The sequence below is a fragment of the Panthera uncia genome (genome assembly GCF_023721935.1).
Source record: "Panthera uncia isolate 11264 chromosome B2 unlocalized genomic scaffold, Puncia_PCG_1.0 HiC_scaffold_25, whole genome shotgun sequence".
In the NCBI taxonomy this organism is placed as follows: Eukaryota; Metazoa; Chordata; class Mammalia; order Carnivora; family Felidae; genus Panthera; species Panthera uncia.
In genome coordinates, this window is record NW_026057581.1 from 8,585,320 (window position 1) to 8,604,107 (window position 18,788).

The following is an 18,788-nucleotide window of genomic DNA, read 5'->3' on the forward strand; positions in this document are numbered from 1 at the left end:
GGGGTACCTGGTTCAGAACTAGGGTGCTCAACAAATGTTGAGTTTTTCCATAATAAAGAGATGAAGGGGGCGCCTGGGTGGCGCAGTTGGTTAAGCGTCCGACTTCAGCCAGGTCACGATCTCACGGTCCGTGAGTTCGAGCCCCGCGTCAGGCTCTGGGCTGATGGCTCGGAGCCTGGAGCCTGTTTCAGATTCTGTGTCTCCCTCTCTCTCTGCCCCTCCCCCGTTCATGCTCTGTCTCTCTCTGTCCCAAAAATAAATAAAAAAACGTTGAAAAAAAAAATAAAAAAGATGAAGTATTTCTTAAAATTTTAGAAAAATATGGAATGGCAGAATAGGTTACTAAACTTTGGGAGGGGATTGAAATATTTTCCTTCTGACTTCCAAAATAATTGGCTTTAATCTAACATAACTGTTCCAGTGTAGATGAAAGATTAAGGAAAATGCAAGAACAAAGCGTGGCTGGAGTGCCTGTTGAGCCAGTGTGTCTATCTATAGAACTCTTTTTCACTCTCGGTGTCCTGGTTTAGACAATAAATTAATTGTTTACTTGCCTGGGGCTGGTTAAATTATAGGAGCCTCCTTATCCCCGGTTTTGCTTTACATGGTTTCAGTTACCCGCAATTACTCTCTGGGAGCAAATGATCCGCCTCCTGATGTGTGATCAAAAGGTCAGTAGTAGCCTAATGTTACTAATTTTATCACCTCCCATCATCACAAGGGTGAGTACAGTACTATTGTACTGTATTTTGAGAGAGGAGAGACCATATTCTTATAACTTTTATTAAAGTACATGGTTGTAGTTCTATTAATTTCTTACTTTGCCTAATTTATGAATTAAACTGTATCATAAGTCTGTAGAGGGAGAAACAGTATATATAGGTTTCAGTACTGTCCACAGTTTCAGACCTCTACTTGGGGCTCTTGGACCGTGTCCTCCAGCTAAGGTGGGAGGGAGGTATCTGTGGTACCCTCACTCCTATATTCCTGTTGTTCCCCATTCCCCTGAAGGAAGGAAGGGCTTTGCCTTTTTTTTTGGTCCTGGTTTAATGCTTTGTATATCCTAAGCAGTAAATGCTTATTGAAAGAATAAGTGAAGATGTATTTTTTTCTGTTAGAACTCTTGACTATTCTGTAGATGCTTTCAGGGAAATTTATTTAGGGGATATGTGAATTAACCTGATTCCAATGTGTCTGAGGACACATGAATCCGTTCTGGGTTTCTTGACATTATTTTCCTTTGATCTTCCAGAAGCATTGGAGAACGTTTAAGTTCAGCCTTTCCAAAAGGCTATAGAACAGTTGTACAAATGTGAGCTGTTTCTAATTACTTGCATTTACAGATATTTATTGTCTACATTGTGCTCAGTGTGCTGAATGCCACGTTTACACAATAGAAATGCACAGACTGAAAAAGCAGCACTTGTTTCTTATTAGTTTGGGTGAAAGCGATTTTCAGAGTCATAGAGCAGGTTTTGAAAATCTGGATTCTTCTGGCTCCTAACACACACAAGAACAACTCTTTACACTTGAGCATATCAGTTAAAGTGTAAGGTGCGTTTGTGTCTAGGGAACAGAGTATAGGGTTTGAATTGGGTCCTGTGTGTTCTTAGATTTCAAATCATTAGGGGTTTCTGGCTGTTATGGGATTCATGCTCTTAGTCTGATCAGGGCAGGGGGACAGTACTGTGTATCTATCTGTAGATGGGCTGATGGGTTTGCTGTGTTCAGTTCTATGCTTTTGGTCCATCCCTGGCCTGCTCACCTACCGAAGGAGCCCCCCCCCCCCCCCCCCGCCTTGGGGTGGATCAAGGCAAACTGGAATACAGACGGGTTGGCTACTGCCCAAAATGGTGCCTTCACTTGCTGGCCTGCAGATGATGTAATCACACCCATGTGACTTTTCCCATTTGCATCCTTGTGCGAAATATAATTTTTGTGTTTTATTTTAGGTCCATGTACTTTTATTTACACATCATAAGTCTTCTGATAATACTATTTCTGCCGGTCAAACCCCATGCTCATGTTCAGAGGCAGCCTCAGACTCTGAACTCCATTAATAAGAAGAAAAAAGATTGATACCTCCAAGAAAAAGCGGAGCGTGTAAAACTGCAAAACATCGGAAAGTTGAGACCAAAAGGCTCAAGGGTTCTCCAGTGACTTAGAAGCAGTGTTTACATGCATTTTTTTTTAAGTGCAGGGAGAATTTTTATCAAGCCTTTTTAAGTCAGCCATGTCCGGTTGACTTAATAGTTCCTAGGACACTTGAGTGGGGTGGAGGTATGTGCAGAATGTGCCAGCGACCGTGCAGTCTGGGCTGCTGGGTCTTTGCTTCTCTGGCACCATTTCCAGCCACGGGAGCCCATACATCTGCTCCGGAAGGCAGAAGGTGTGGTTGCTGACAGAGCTGATCTTCCAGAATATACCCAGATACGGTTGTTCCTTGGGAAGCCCCAGACCCTTTGACCACAGTGACGACACTCAGAAGACCACGGAGGAGAAGGAGCCGGCACGAAAGAACCAGGAGGACTTGCCGTGAACACTTGAGTGGATGGAAAATCAGGCATGCCCGAAAGTAGGCTGCATTTTTTTCCCCAAGAGATAGAACTCTTCCCTTTTTTCCTTCTGAACTGAGCCAAGATTGGAAATCAGTCTCCTGTACTCCAGGAGTCTAGGAAGGGCTACTGTTTTCCATTTCACACACGCCATCTCTTTGCCCAGGGATGGCCCTGAGAAAACACCCAAATGTTTGTACCATCAAAGGCAGAATAAATAAGCCTTCTAAATAAGTAATTTGTTTTAAAAAAGTAAAGTTCCATAGAAGCTTGTTAAGAAGCAGCATTTTTCTCTTTGCTCACCTCATTTCGTGGAGGTGTCCATGATCTTGGTTATGATACACACACCAGCTGATTTTCACTTTTCTGGTTTTGCAGTTGATTAAATTTGACTATTTTAGTTGAATCATTGTATCGGAGAGCAGAAATGGAGGACCGTTTTCTATCCTTGTTATGAATGTGCTGTGGTTCCTTTCGGGGACTTCTATTGGATAATATTCTATGTGGGAGAAAGAAACATGGTATTAAATGTGCAAAATGATGAAACTGATAATAATAAATTATATGTTACAACAGTGTACCCTAAAGTAATGGTGAGAGAATTTGTTCCAATCAGATGGCTCCCAATTGGTTTTTTACCAAATGAATGCTGTGTTTCTATATAAAGGAAGCATTCCTGAATGGAATGATTGCTTTTTGTTTCTGTGAGGGGTGACTCGGCATTCTGAAGCACGTGCCTTATATTTGTGTGTTTCTCTAAGTTTTAACAAATGCACATAGTTCAGGTTTTTCTCTTAAGTTTTAACAAATGCACAAAGTTCCAGTTTTTACTTGTTTAAATTTGACCTTTTATGACCTGTTCAATTTGTCCTCTATGTCAGGTACTTGGAAGGTTTTGGTTTTTTTGGTTTAATTTCCTATCTTCATTCCCAACTTTGCAGGTAGGATTAACCCCTCAGTGCCCCCACAGTCACAGAGACTGTGCCCCTACAGTCACAGAGTTAGTGAAGGAGCAGAGATTAAAATCAAATTCCAAAGCTTTGGACAGTTTGTAATTTCCAGGAGGTACCCTGTTGCTGCTTAGGGCGATGAAATGTGAAGTGATGTGCTTGTCCCTTGAAGAGTTTGTATGGTGTTCATGGAGAATACTAGAACCTAAACTGTAGGCCTTATATGTAAGATAATGGAAGTTAAGAAATAGCACATTTTGGCCGGTGTTTGAGGCTCACCCCAATTTAACCAGGTAACCTTGGGGCAATACCACCTTGCTGGTCCACGAGGAATGTTAGGGGAGAGGGGATATGGGTACTTACCATCTATCAGGGGCTTTTTCCAACAGGAACACGTAGAGGTGCAAGACCAAGAAAAATGCACACCAGTAAAAATGATATAGATCACCGTGGGCCCAAAGTCTTTGGAGTAATCCATATTACAGTAAAGTCTTTGAACTTGGCAATATGATTTATATTCAGGCTTCACTGTATCTAAATAACTTCATTTCTGAGAGAAAAAGTTTGGTAACAAGAGGAGGGGTGATCACCAGGGTGACCATCCTGTTGTACCAGTGACTTTACTGACCCCTCAGTCGTGGGGAAACTTGGACCATTTGGTCCCTCCCGTGTTTGCCGAGAATCAAGTATTACAGAATGGAGTCAAAGTCAGGCCTTTGGAATCTGGGCTCATAGAGGCCTTATGTCAGACAGCGCTGGGCTCTTAGGCACATTTTTCTTATTGTGGGACTTTATTCAGTGCAGGCACTTTATTGTGCTTTGCAGATACTGCGTTTTTTGTTGTTGTTTTTACGATTTGAAGATTAATGGCAACTCTGTGTTGAGCAAGTCTGTTGGCAACATTTCTCCAACACCATTTGCTTACTTCGTGTCTGTCTCAGCTTGGTGATTCTCACAATATTCCAAACATCTTTGTTATTTTATATTTCTTATGGTGATCTTTGATGTTACTATTGTGACTGTTTTAGGGTGCCATGAAGCACACCCATAGAAGACAACAAACTTAATTGAGAACTGTGTGTGTTCAGACCTCTCCACCAACCAGTTGTTCCCCCAACTCCCCCTCTCCTCAGGCCTCCCTATTCCTGAGACACAATATTGAAACTAGGCCCATTAATCACCCCACAATGGCCTCTGAGTGTTCAAGTGAGAGCAATAATCACACATCTATCACTTTAAATCAAAAACTAGAAACGATTAGACATGGTGAGAAAGGCATGTTGAAAACAGGCTAAAAGCTAGGCCCCTTGCGTCAAACAGCCAAGCTGTGTTTCAAAGAAAAAAGTTCTTGCAGGAAATTCAAAGCGTTACTCCAGTGAAACAGGAATGATAAGAAAGCAAAAGAGCCCGGTTGCCAGTTTGGAGACAGTTATAGTGGTCTGGATAAACCAAACCAGCCACAGCATCCCTTACGTCAAAGCTGCATCCAGAGCAAGGCCCTAACTCTCTTCAGTTCTATGAAGGCTGAAAGAGGTGAGGAGCTACAGAAGGAAAGTTTGAAGCTAGGAGAGGTTGGTTCGTGAGGTTTAAGGGAAGAAACCGTCTCCATGACATCAAAGTTCACGGTGAAGCAGCAGGTGCTGATGTAGAAGCTTCGGCAAGTTCTCCAGAAGTTCTAGCTGAGGTAGTTAATGAAGGTGGCTATGCTAAATAGTCTTTTACTGGAAGAAGATGCCATGTAAGGCTTTCAGAGCTGGAGAGAAGTCAATGCGTGGCTTCAAAGCACGTCTGGCTCTTGTTAGGGGCTAATGCAGTGGGTGACTTCAAGCTGAAGCCAATGCTAGGTCCCTTAAGAATGACGCTAGGTCTACTCTGCCTGCCCTCTATAAATGGAAGAACAGAGTCTGAATGACAGCACAGAACAGAGTCTGAATGACAGATGCCATGTAAGGCTTTCAGAGCTGGAGAGAAGTCAATGCATGGCTTCAAAGCACGGCTGGCTCTTGTCAGGGGCTAATGCAGTGGGTGACTTCAAGCTGAAGCCAATGCTAGGTCCCTTAAGAATGACGCTAGATCTACTCTGCCTGCCCTCTATAAATGGAAGAACAGAGTCTGAATGACAGAGTCTGAATTACAACATGGTTTCCTGAATCTTTTAGGCCCACAGTTGAGACCTAGTGCTTGGGGAAAAAACGATCCCTTTCAATATATTACTGCTCATTGACAGTGTCCCTGGTCACCCAAGAGTTCTGATAGAGATGGACAGAGATGAACGGTGTTTTCATGCCTGCTGATGCGATATCCACTCTGTAGCCCATGGATTAAAGGGTAATTTTGATTTTTACGTCTTATTAATACATCTCCTAAGGTATAGCTGCTATAGATAATGATTCTTCTGAAGGATCCAGGCAAAGTAAACTGAAAACTTTCTGGGGTTCTCGTCCAAGATGGTGACCTAGGAAGACCCCCTTCCTCCCCTCCTCCATGGATACAGCAAATCTACACCTATTTAGAGTAGTTCCTCCTGAAGAAGAACTGGGGGCTAAGCAGGTTTTGCACAGGTAAAGATAAGCCATGTAGAGAACAGCAAGAGAGAGGGGAGACATGGCAATGAAGGGAACCCCCCATCCCCAATGCTGCAGACGGCAGTGGGGAGGAATAGTATTGAGGGATCGTGAGCAGATTCATCTGACGTGATGTGGGGCACAGAAAAAAAAGCCATGGTTTACAAGGGCAACTAGAATAAGAATATAAAGGAACTGCTCTAGAACCCTGCAAATGGCTGGTGAGTTTCTGGAACTTTCTCTGGGTTGCAGGGGCTGACGAGTACCATGGTTTATGTTCACCTTCCTTTTTTTTTCTTTTTTTAAAGTTTTTTTAATAAGCTTATTTATTTTTGAGAGCAAGTGAGCAAACAAGCATGAGCAAGAGAGAGGCAGAGAGAGAGAATCCCAAACAAGCTCTGCACTGCCAGTGAGGGGCCCGACGTGGGGCTCAAACTCATGAACCGTGAGATCAGGACCTGAGCCAAAATCGAGAGTCAGATGCTTAACTGAGAGAGCCACCCAGCACTACTGTTTTCCTTCCTTCTTGACAGTGCAGATGACAACAGGGTTCTGGTACCATAGCTGGCCCGCCGACTCAAAGCCCTGGGACCCTAGCCCACACCAGCCAAAGATGCTCTGGGGCACAGAAAAAAAGTGGTTTCAAAGAGCAACTAGAATGGAAGAGATCCAGCCCTAGACCTCTTCCAAATAGCAGATCTTCTGGAACTCTATCCAGATTAGAGGGGCTGGGGAGCACCATGGTTTATGTTTACCATGTACCGTGATAGTGTAGATGGAGGGAAGGTTCTGGGCACCACAACTGGCCAGCCACCTCAGTGAGCCCTGGGTGCCTAGTTCATACCAGCCACAGATACCCCTGGGCACAGAAAAAAAGCCATGGCTTAACCTTGGTTAACTTTCCTTCTCCACCCTGATAGCATGGGTAGGAGCAGCGTTCAGGTCCACCCTAGCCAGCCTACTGCCTCAGTGAGCTCCAGGCACCTAGCCCACACCAGCCCCAGCCATCCCACCAAGGTGGCCCCAGCATGGTATATACCAGGACACTCCTAGTCAACACAAACTACAGCTTTAGCCATCTCACCAAGGTAACACAGTCACAAAGCATCCCAGAACAATCCAAGCCTATCTGATAGGGAAAAAAAAACAACCCTACCTACAACCAAGAATACTCTACCTGGCAAAGTTATTCAGAATTGAGGGAGAGGTAGAGTTTCTGAGACAGCAATTTTAAATGTTCATCACCACTCAATTGGCCTTAGGAGAAATGTTAAAGGTACTTCTTTAAATGGAAAATAAAAGGACATAATTAGGAGAAAATTATAAATTAAAAGATGTAAAATGGAACAACATATACATAAAATGTAGAGTGGGGAGTGAAAAAGGGACTATCAACTTAATATAGATTGCTGTGTACTTAGGATGTTACATGTGAACCACATGGTACCCTAGAATATATGTACAAAAAATAGAAAGTAGTAAAAGCGTAACACCTACAGAAAGTCACCAGTCATAAGGAGAGAGCAAGAAACTTAGAAAAACTACAAAAAAATGAAAGAGAACAAAATGTAGCAAGTACATATCTATCAATAATTACTTTAAATGTAAATGGCCTAAATGGTCCACTTAAAAGACATTACTTTAAATGTAAATGGCCTAAATGGTCCACTTAAAAGACATTACTTTAAATGTAAATGGCCTAAATGGTCCACTTAAAAGACACAGGGTGACTAAATGGATAGAAAAACAAGACCTTCTATATGTTGCCTAGAAGAGACTCACTTGAGATTTAAAGACACAAAGTAAAAAACCAATGTAGCAATATTTATATCAGAAAAAATGGACTTTAAAACAAAGTCTGTAATGAGGGACCACGAAGGACATTATGTAATGATAAAGGGATCAGTCCAACAAGAGGATATAACAATTGTGAATATCTATGTACAAAACATTGGAACACCTAAATACATAAAGCAAATATTAATAGACGAAAAGGGAGAAACTGACAGGGACTTTAACACCTCACTTAAATCAGTGGATAGATCATCCAGGCAGAAAATAAAAAAAAAAACAATAGTATCTTTGAATGAAACAGACCACATGGACTTAACACATCTGTATGAATGTTCCATCCCCAAAATACCAACAGAATACATGTTCTTTTCAAGTGCACATGCAACATTCTCCAGGACAGATCACATGTTATGCCACAAAACAACCCTTAATAAATTTTGAAAGATTGACATCATATTCATCTTTTCTGACCACAATGGGATTGGACTAGAAATCAATCATGGGGGAAAAAACTGGAAAAAATACAAACGTAGAGTCTAAACAACATGCTACTGAACAACCAATGGGTCAATGAAAACACAACAGCCAAAATCTGAGACACAGCAAACGCCATTTTAAAAAGGAAATTTATAGTGATACAGACCTACCTCAAGGAACAAGAAAAGGGGTGCCTGGGCTTCTCAGTTGGTTAAGTGTCTTGATTTGAGCTCAGATCATGCTTTTACGGGTTCATCAGTTTGAGCCCCATGTTGGGCTCTGTGCTGACAGTGCACAGCCTGCTTGTAATTCTCTGTCTCCTCTCTGTGCCCCTCTCCTGCTTGTGCTCTCTCTCTCTCTCTCAAAAATAAATAAGCTTAAAATAGATAAACCTTTAGCCAGATTCATCAAGAAAAAAAAAGAGAGAGGACCCAAATAAATTCAGAAACAAAAGAAATGACAGCTGACACTACAGAAATACAAAGGATTTTAAGAAACTGGTAAGGAAAATGATATGCCAACAAATTGAACAATGTAGAAGAAACAGATAAATTTCTAGAAATATACAATCTTCCAAAACTGAATCAGGAAGAAATGGAAAATTGGAACAGACCAGTTAGTCATAACCATATTAAATCAGTAACCTAAAAACTCCCAACAAACAAATGTCCAGGACCAGATGGCATCACAGGTGAGTTCTACCAAGTATTTAAAGAAGATTTAGGGGCCCCTGGATGGCTCAGTCGGTTGAGCGTCCAACTTCAGCTCAGGTCATGATCTCATGGTCTGTGAGTTCAAGCCCTGCATTGGGCTCTGTGCTGACAGCTCAGAGCCTGGAGCCTGCTTTGGATTCTGTGTCTCCCTCACTCTCTTCCCCTCCCCCGCTCATGCTCTGTCTCTCTGTCAAACATAAATAAAACATTAAAAAAAATTTTTTTTAATAAAGAAGATGTAATACTTATTCTCCTCAAACTATTCCAAAAAAATAGAAGATGGAAGAAAGTTTCCAAATACATTCTGTGAGGCCAGCATTACCCCAATATCAAAACTAGACAAAGACACATCCAAAAAAAAGAACTATAGACCAATATCCCTTATGAACACAGATGCAAAAATTCTCAACAGAATATTAGCAAGCCACATTCAATGGATTATTCACCTCTTATCAAGTGGGATTTATTCTTGTGATGCAAGCGTGATTAAATATTTGCAAAACAACATGATACACAATATTAACAAAATGAAGGATAAAAATATAATCATCTCAATGAAAAAGCATTTAACTAAATACAACAACCATTCATGTTAGAAACTCTCACTAAAGTGGGTTTAGAGGGAACATACCTCAACATAATAAAGGCCATATATAAAAACCCACAGCTAACATCGTAGTGGTGAAAAACTGAGAGTCTTTCACCTAAGATCAGAAACAATGGAAAAAGGTCTACTTTCACTATTTTTATTCAACACAGTACTGGAAGTTACATTCACAGCAATCAGAGATGAAAAGGAAATGTAAGTCATACCAGTTAGTAAGAAAAATGTTACTAATGGTCACTATTTGCAGATGACATGATACTACACTTAGAAAACCCTAAAGACTCCATCTGAAGACTATTGGAATAAATGAATTCAGTAAAGTTGCAGGATATAAAATTAACATAAAGAAATCTGTTGCATCTCATTACACTAATAATGAAGTAGGAGAAAGGGAAATTAAGAAAACAATTCCATTTGTAATTGCACCAAAAAGAATAAAATATCTAAGAAGAAACTTAATGAAGGAGGTGAAAGACCTATACTCTAAAAACTATAAAACACTGATTAAGTAAATGAAAGTTGATACAAGCAAATAAAAGTATATACCATGTTCATGGATTAGAAGAACTAGTATTGTTAAAATGTCTATACTGCCCAAAGCAATCTATGGAGTCACTGTAATCCCTATCAAAATATCAACAGCATTTCTCATAGAACTAGGAAAAACAATACTAAAACTTGTATGGAACCACAAAAGACTCCAAATAGTCAAAGCAATCTTGAGAAAGAAGAAAAAAAGCTGGAAGCATCATAGTCCAGATTTTACTGGCAGAAAAACAAATATACAGATCTATGAAACAGAATAGACAGCCAGAAATAAATTCATGCTTATATTATCAATAACAAAGGAGACAAAAATATACAATAGGGAAAGGACAGTCTCTTCAGTAAATTGTGGTGGGAAAAATGAACAGCTACCTGCAAAAGAATGAAAACTGGACCACTTTTTTTTTTCTTTTTTTAACGTTTTATTTATTTTTGAGACGGGGAGAGACAGAGCATGAACAGGGGAGGGTCAGAGAGAGGGAGACACAGAATCCGAAACCGGCTCCAGGCTCTGAGCTGTCAGCACAGAGCCCGACGCAGGGCTCGAACTCATGGACCGCGAGATCATGACCTGAGCTGAAGTCGGCCGCCCAAACGACTGAACCACCCAGGCGCCCCTGGACCACTTTCTTATACACAAAAATGAACTCAAAAAGATTAAAGACCTAGTGTGAAACCTGAAAACCTAAAACTCTTAGAAGAAAACATAGGCAGTAATTTCTTTGATTTCAGCCTTAGCACCATTTTTCTAGCTATGTCTTCTCAGGAAAGCAAAACAAAAGCAAAAATAAACTATTGGAACTACATGAAAACAAAAAGCTTTTGCACAGCAAAGGAACCATCAAAAACCCAAAAAGACAACCAACGGAATGGGAGAAGATATTTGCAAATGATATATTTGATGAGGTTAATATCCAAATTATATTAAAACATTATACAAATCAATACCCCAAACCCCAAATAATCTGATTTAAAAATGGGCAGAGGACCCAAGTAGACTTTTCTCCAAAGAATTTTTATAGCTGGCCTGCAGACATATGAAAAGATGCTCAACATCACTAGTCACCAGGGAAATGCAAATCAAAACAACAATGAGATAGCATCTTACACCAGTTAGAATGACTAGAATAAAAAAAAAGCAAGAAATAACAAGTGTTGGCAAGAATGAGGAGAAAAAAGAACCCTTGTACACTGTTGGTGGGAATGTAAATTGCTGAAGCCATTGGGAGTCCTCAAAAAATTAAAAATAAAAATACCATATGATCTAGTAATTCCACTTTTGGGTATTTACCCAAGGAAAATGAAAACACTAACGTAAAAAAAAAGGATGTACACCCCTATTATTTACAAAAGCCAAGATATGGGAGCAACCCAAATGCCCATCAATAGATGAATGGATAAAATATGGCTATATACACTGAATGGATGGATATATACAATGGAATCTGACTTGGTCATAAAAATGAGTGAACTCTTGCCATTTACAACAACATGGATGGCTATGTATACAGGGTATATGTTGTGTGAAATAAGTCAGAAAAAAACAAATGCTATATGATTTTACTTATGTGGGAATCTAAAAAGCAAAACAAAATCAGAAAAGAACCCATAAGTACAGAGAATAAACTTAAGGTTTTAGGAATGGAACAGGTGGGGGGATAAGCAAAATGAGTGATGGTAAGTGGGAGACACAGGTTTCCAGTTATGGAATGAATAAATCATGGAGATAAGAAAGACACAGCACAGGGAATATAGTCAATGGTATTGTAATAACATTGTATGGTGACAGAGGGTAGCTACACTGGTGGTGAGCATTGTATACTGTATACACTTGTTGAATCACTATGTTACATTTGTGAAAACTAATGTAACATTTTATGTCACCTATCCTTCAACAAAAAATTAATCAGTTAAAAAAAAAAAAACCCACCTGGAAAGGACTCACCATGAAGAACCCTTGTGATTCATGAGATGTGATCAAAACAATCAGTATGAACAGGAGTTCAGAAGCAGTTGATCCCAACCCTCATGGATGACCTTGAGGGGTTTGAGACTTCTGTAGAGGAGGTAACTGCAGATGTGGTGGAAACATGAAGAGAACTAGAGTTAGAAGCGGAGCCTGAAGATGTGGTAAACTTACTGCGATCTCATGATAAAACTTGAATGAACAGAGAGTTGGCTTCTTGGGATGGAGCGACGAATTTGATTTCTTGAAATGAAATCTACGCCTGGTGAAGATGCTGTGAAGATTGTTGAAATGACACCAAAGGCTTTTGAATATTATATAAACTTGGTTGATTAAGTAACAGCAGGTTCTGAGAGGATTGACCCTGATTTTGAAAGAAGTTCTACTGTGGGTGAGATGCCATGAAGCAGCATCTCAAGCTACAGAGAAATTGTTCATGAAAAAGCAATCTATGTAGCAGTCTTAACTGATGACTAATTTTAAGAAATTGCCACAGCCACTCCTACCTCAGCAACCACCTTGATCGGTCCAGAGCCAAAGGTGCCACAACCACCTACCTCAGATCACCACCTTGATCGGTCCAGAGCCAAAGACATTGAGGCAAGACCCTCCACCAGCAAAAAGATTAAGACTTGCTGAAATGTCAGATGATGGTTAGCATTTTTAAGCAATAAAATATTTTTAATTAAGGGGTATGCATTCCTTTTTTTGACATAATGATATTGCACACTTAATAGATGACAGCATAATGTAGATGTAACTTTTATATGCACTGGGAAACCAAAAAATTCATTTGACTCACTTTATTGCAATATTTGCAATAGATACTAGAGTATTTATTGCAGTGGTCTAGAACTAAATCTGAAATATCTCTGAGGTGTTCTTGTACTAAAAAGACAACTCCTAGAAGGGTGAATAGCAGCATTTTCTCCATGAGAATGATTCATACATAGAAAAAGTTTCAATTTAGGACCAAAGTTTAGATGGAAAGTTGAACTATTTCTATTGCCTTATAGATCCAAGTTGTCCTAAAAATACATTAAACAGTTTTGGATCAATGAGCTTTCAGTTTAAAAGACATACATTTTAAGTATTTTTTTAATTTTATTTTTTAAAATTTATATCCAAATTAGTTAGTATATAGTGCAACAATGATTTCAGGAGTAGATTCTTTAGTGCCCCTTACCCATTTAGCCCATCCCCCCTCCCACAACCCCTCCAGCAACCCTCAGTTTGTTCTCTATATTTATGAGTCTCTTCTGCTTTGTCCCCCTTCCTGTTTTTATATTATTTTTGTTTCCCTTCCCTTATGTTCATCTGTTTTTTCTCTTAAAGTCCTCATATGAGTGAAGTCATATGATTTTTGTCTTTCTCTGACTAATTTCACTTAGCATAATACCCTCCAGTTCCATCCACATAGTTGCAAATGGGAAGATTTCATTCTTTTTGATTGCCGAGTAATTCAGGTTTATTTTTGTATATGGTGTAAGAAAGTAGTCAGGTTTGATTCTATTTCATGTTGCTATACAGTTTCCCAGCACCATTTCTTGAAGATACTGTCTTTCTTCCCATTGCGTATTCTTGCCTCCTTTGTCAAAGATTAATTGACCGTATATTTGTGGGGTTATTTCTGGACTTTTGATTCTGTTCCATTACACATTGTGTGTCTATTTCTGTGTCAGTACCATATTGTTTTGGTTACTACAGCTTTGTAATATAACCTGAAATTTGGGATTGTGATATTTCCAGGTTTTGTGTGTGTGTGTGTGTGTGTGTGTGTGTGTGTGTGTGTGAGACCTGAAACCATAAAAATCCTAGAAGAGAACACGGGCAATGATTTCTCTGATGCTGGCTGTATCAACATCTTTCTAGATATGTCTCCTGAGGAAAGAGAAACAAAAGCAAAAACAATCTATTGGCAGGCGAGAATTCTACCACTGAACCACCAATGCAAAAACAATCTATTGGGACTACATCAAAATAAAAATCTTTTGCATAGCAAAGGGAACAATCAACAAAACTAAAAGGCAACCTACTGAATGGAAGATCTTTTCAAATGACATATCCAACAAAGAGTTAATATCCAACATATATAAAAAACTGATACAACTCAACACCCAAAAAGCAAATAATCCAATTTAAAATGGGAAGAACACATGAACGGACATTTCTCCAAAGAAGACCTCCAGATAGCTAACAGACATACAAAAATATGCTCAACATCGTTCATCATCAGGGAAAAGCAAATCAAAGCCACAATAAGATATCACTTCACGCCTATCAGAATGACTAAAATCTGACAGATTTTAGTCCTGATGAAACACAGGAAATAAGAGTTGATGAGGATATGGAGATAAAGGAACCCTCATGAACTGTTGGTGGGAATGCAAACTGGTACAGCTACTGTGGAAAACAGTATGGCGGTTCTTCAAAAAATTAAAAATAGAACTACCTTACAATCCAGCAATGGCATTACTGGGTATTTACTCAAAGAATACAGGAACACTAATTCAAAGGTCTACATGCTCCCCTATGTTTATAGCAGCATTATTTACAATAACCAAATTATGGAAGCAGCCCAAGTGTACATCAATTGATGAATGGATAAAGAAGATGTAGTATGTTTATACAATGGAATATTATCCAGCTATAAAAATAGTAAAATCTTGCCATTTGCAATACCATGGACGGATCTAGAGTATATAATGCTAAGTGAAATAGGTCAGAGAAAGACAAATACTGTATGATTTCATTCGTATGTGGAATTTAAGAAACAAATGAACAAAGGAAAGAGAGAACCCAGGGAACAGACTCTTCACTAGAGAGAATAAACTGATGGTTGCCAGATGGGAGGTGAGTGGAGAGATGGGTGAAATAGGTGAAGGGAATTAAAAAAGACACTGATCATGATGAGCACTAAGTAATGTATGGAATTGTTGAGTCACTATACTATACACCTGAAACTGATATAACACTGTATGTTAACTACACTGGAATTAAAATAAAAAAAATAAATCCATTTCATAGTTTGTTTTTCAAAAAGCCAAGTCTAAAATGTTTTTTTTGGGGGGGGGGTTCTTTTTCTCTTTAAGGTAACCATTATTCAATAGTTGCAAAAAGCAATAAATAATTCAGTGAGATTTTTACAGTTTAAGGGAGAAAAAGATGGAAATTGGGAAGACTGGGAAATGGGGAGGAGAAAGAGGGGTTGGCAGGTGGTCTGAGAACTGGTGTGGGTGCCCCCTCCATTATTGTGCAGGCTCTGGGAAGACAGCCATACCAGGCAACATTTGTCCACCCTGGCTGCAGAGTAGAACCACATAGGAAGTAAAAAAAAAAAAAATTGACCAGTGCTCAGCCCCTTCAAGGTACCACATTTTATTTCTCTTTTTGCCTTCAGCACTTGGCATAATGCCTGCTATGTAAGGATTTAGTAAGTTTGTTGAATGAATGAAGTATCGAATGAATTAGTTTAATGCATCATTGCACTTGACAGTTCTGATGGAGTCCCTTTTACACTGGGAAACATATTTTCTGGTTTTCAGAACGAGTTTTTGAAATAAAGGTTTGTGTTTTCAGGGGATTCAGAAAGTCTGTTATGTGAAATAACCACTCAGGCAGTTTCCATAGCCTAAAACTCCCTCATCCATCCATCTATCTGATCCATTAATGAACACATTCACTTCTTTCCTTTTTCTTTTTTTTTTTACGAGGGAGTGAGAGAGAGTGTGAGCAGGGGAGAGGGGCTGAGGGAGAGAGAGAAAGAGAGAGAATCTTAAGTAGGCTCCATCCTGAGCATGGAACCCGACATGGGTTTCGATCCCATGATTCTGGGATCATGACCTGAGCCAAAATCAAGAGTCAGAAGTTCAATAAACTGAGCCACCCAGGAGTCCTAGCATTCACTTAATTTCTTAACTATTATTATGTCTGCTATGGGCTTGGTACTCTGTTAGGTATGGCAGATAAAAAAGACTGCAGGTAAGAGTGTCCAGGAAAACCCCAGCATCCACAATTATTCAGTGATTGGTTGCCTTCCACCCTTGTTTTCCTGTAAGTTTGGAGCACATCATTTCATGGTGCCTGATGGCCTCCCAGCACAGCAACATTGCTGTTTTCCAGCCTCATGTCCAGGAGTCCTGTCCTGTCTGTCGTAATCGAGCTTGCCCTTGTCCTGAAATTAGATGTTGACCTTGCAGCATATCAGTACTTGTTAATGCAGTGACCACCCAGGTCAGCAGGCTGTACTTTCACAGTTGTCCAGAGCAGTAGTGGGGTATCTAGTCCCCGTCTGGAAGGGTATTTGGTAAAGGTCCCACACTCAGTAAATGACCTCATGAGGTCCGGGAGAAGATGTATTGACAAAGAGAAAGCTCATCCCACCTAAGCTTTTGTCTAAATCCTAAATTTCTGCAAGTTTGCCTACCAGATGCTAGGAAGATGAAAGCTAGCAGTACTGTGGGTTCCCATCCCATCTAATGTCACCTCCTACAGTTCCATGAACTTGGTATTCTCATTCTCTTTTCTGCAAATGTGGAAGCCAAAGCTCAGAGACTTGAAGTAACTTGCCCAAGATCGCCCAGCTAGTTAGTGGATTGCCCAAATCCATCTCACAAGTGCAGAAGCACTTCTGTTTTCAGAGAGACTAGGAATTTTAAAGTTGAAGGTAACTGTATCATTCACCTGGTCCAGTGGTTTCCAAATACAGAATGGCTGTATTGGACACTTAGGGAGTTAGTAAACATGCAAGGAGTGGGGAGATAGACTGATTTGCTGTTGAAGAGAAAGTGCCATCTGCCACTATTCCCATCTTCTAAGGGAAGCAGCAGAATTAATATCCATGGAAGGTAATGGTTACCTTGCCATTACTCTCTGCTGCTTAGGGGAAGGAACAAACCCATGAGGTGAGAGTCAAAGTAAATCATTTGATTCTGTTCAAGAGAAGGTGTTTTGAAACTTCTGTCAGTGCTTGTGCTCCTCAAAGACCTTTTGTTTAACGCAATCTTTAGTGCATTTTGAAATAAGCAAAGGTTGGCCGAGATTTTCAGCATTTGATGCAGGTTGTGTGGGGCAAACTGCCTCATGGGGGAAATGGACAGGACTTGGGGGGAATTAGGTACACACTGCTCAGGAGAAGAGTGACAAGAGACAACTTTGGGACCTGAGGGGAAGGGGAAATCCTCATGGGTGGACTGGTCAGCTGAAGTGTTATGGACTTTTTGTCTCTTACCACCATGGCTGGAGACACTCTTAATCTTAATGACGGTGGGCTCAGTTCAAGTTTGACTGGCATTGGAAAAGAGAAAGGAACAGACCCAGCGAGATAGAGAATACAGTAAGTGCTAGAGATTGGAGCAGGTATGTCCAGGAGTCACCTAAGCCTCCTGTGAGAACTGCCTGGAATTCTGGCCAAAATATTGGCCATAGGGTTAGGGGTGGTGCTATGCTTCCTATAATTTGAATTTGTAAGTACAAGGATATCTTATAAAGTGAGGGACCTTGGGGATAGGCAGGTAACAGACGCCTTAACAAATATTTGGTCATGAACAGTCTCCAGAGTTCCCCTCCCCACATACCTTGATTCCATTGGTCTAGAGTTATGCCTCGGAATCATTAGTCTTAACTGACTCCCCTTGTAATTCCGATGTGCGGCCATGTTTGGTAACAATTGGCTTCATCTCCTATTTTCACATCTGAGGAAACGGAGGCCCCACGTATCACAGAGCTCTTCTGTAGGAGAGTTGAGGGTAGAAACAAATTCTTTGACCCACCAGAGTGCACCTCATGGACACACGGGTCTATGATGTGCCTCCTAAATCTTAATGACACCTTCTCAGATGAGCATGCCCTTCTAAGGCCTGAGAATGGGAGCACAGGTGAGTGGTTGGGTGTTCCAGTGGCCTGGACACCTGCGTTACCTGGGTACCAGCTGGTTTCTACATGCTGCAGCATCATGTCAACCTCTCAGTTTTTTCAGAACTGCTGACCCAACCAGTGGAGGCAGATGGGGAACACTTTTCTGGATAGCACAGCACTTTTCTCTATGCCTTTCTGGATCCACATAGCCCCGAGGATCAAATGGCCCTTTTGTTCTCAAAGAAAATTCATACGGAATAAGCACTTTTGACATTAAAATATACACGGTCTAAGCAATTGCCAGCGACACTCATCCATTCATTCTGGGCCCTCTGTCTATTGTCTTGTGTTTCACGGGCAAAATAACCTTTCAGCGATTCCAGCTGCAGTCCTGAGTCACAACTATCTCTGTGTGCACCAGCCTGAAAAAGCCCCAGATGCCGGGACAGGTTTTCTGCCTGGCCACCCGTCCCTTCTCCCTCCAGTCCTTCCGCAAACTACTGCCAGAGAATCTTCCTGGACAGCCCATCAGGCCAGGCTTCTTCAGAAAAAATTTGTCTAACGCCTACTATCTACAGCTTAAAACCCACCTCCTTCCCCTCTTACCCTGACCAGCCTGGTTCCTATGCCGCATGCCAGGCAATGCGGCTGCCCTGCTTAGAGCCCTGCCCCAGCCAGCCTGGGGCATTTGTGACTTTTTGCCCTTGTACTTTTTGCTGCTGCCTTCAAGACCTGTCTTTTTTGAACAGACACTTCCCAA

General features: G+C 40.6%; 1 protein-coding gene across 6 annotated transcripts in view; it reads left to right on the plus strand.

The window, feature by feature from the left end:
- The window catches only part of MBOAT1 (membrane bound O-acyltransferase domain containing 1), a 114,548-nt gene extending 103,550 nt beyond the window's left edge, over positions 1–10,998 (plus strand). For 5 of the 6 annotated variants that reach the window (XM_049654973.1, XM_049654972.1, XM_049654975.1 and 2 more), the window contains one exon: positions 1,953–10,998. In XM_049654973.1, coding sequence (XP_049510930.1) covers positions 1,953–2,079 — 127 coding nt within the window. In that variant the 3' untranslated portion in view covers positions 2,080–10,998. The remainder of the gene's footprint in view (positions 1–1,952) is intronic. The other variant, XR_007463078.1, reaches the window with a different exon arrangement.
- The last annotated feature ends 7,790 nt before the right edge of the window (positions 10,999–18,788 follow it).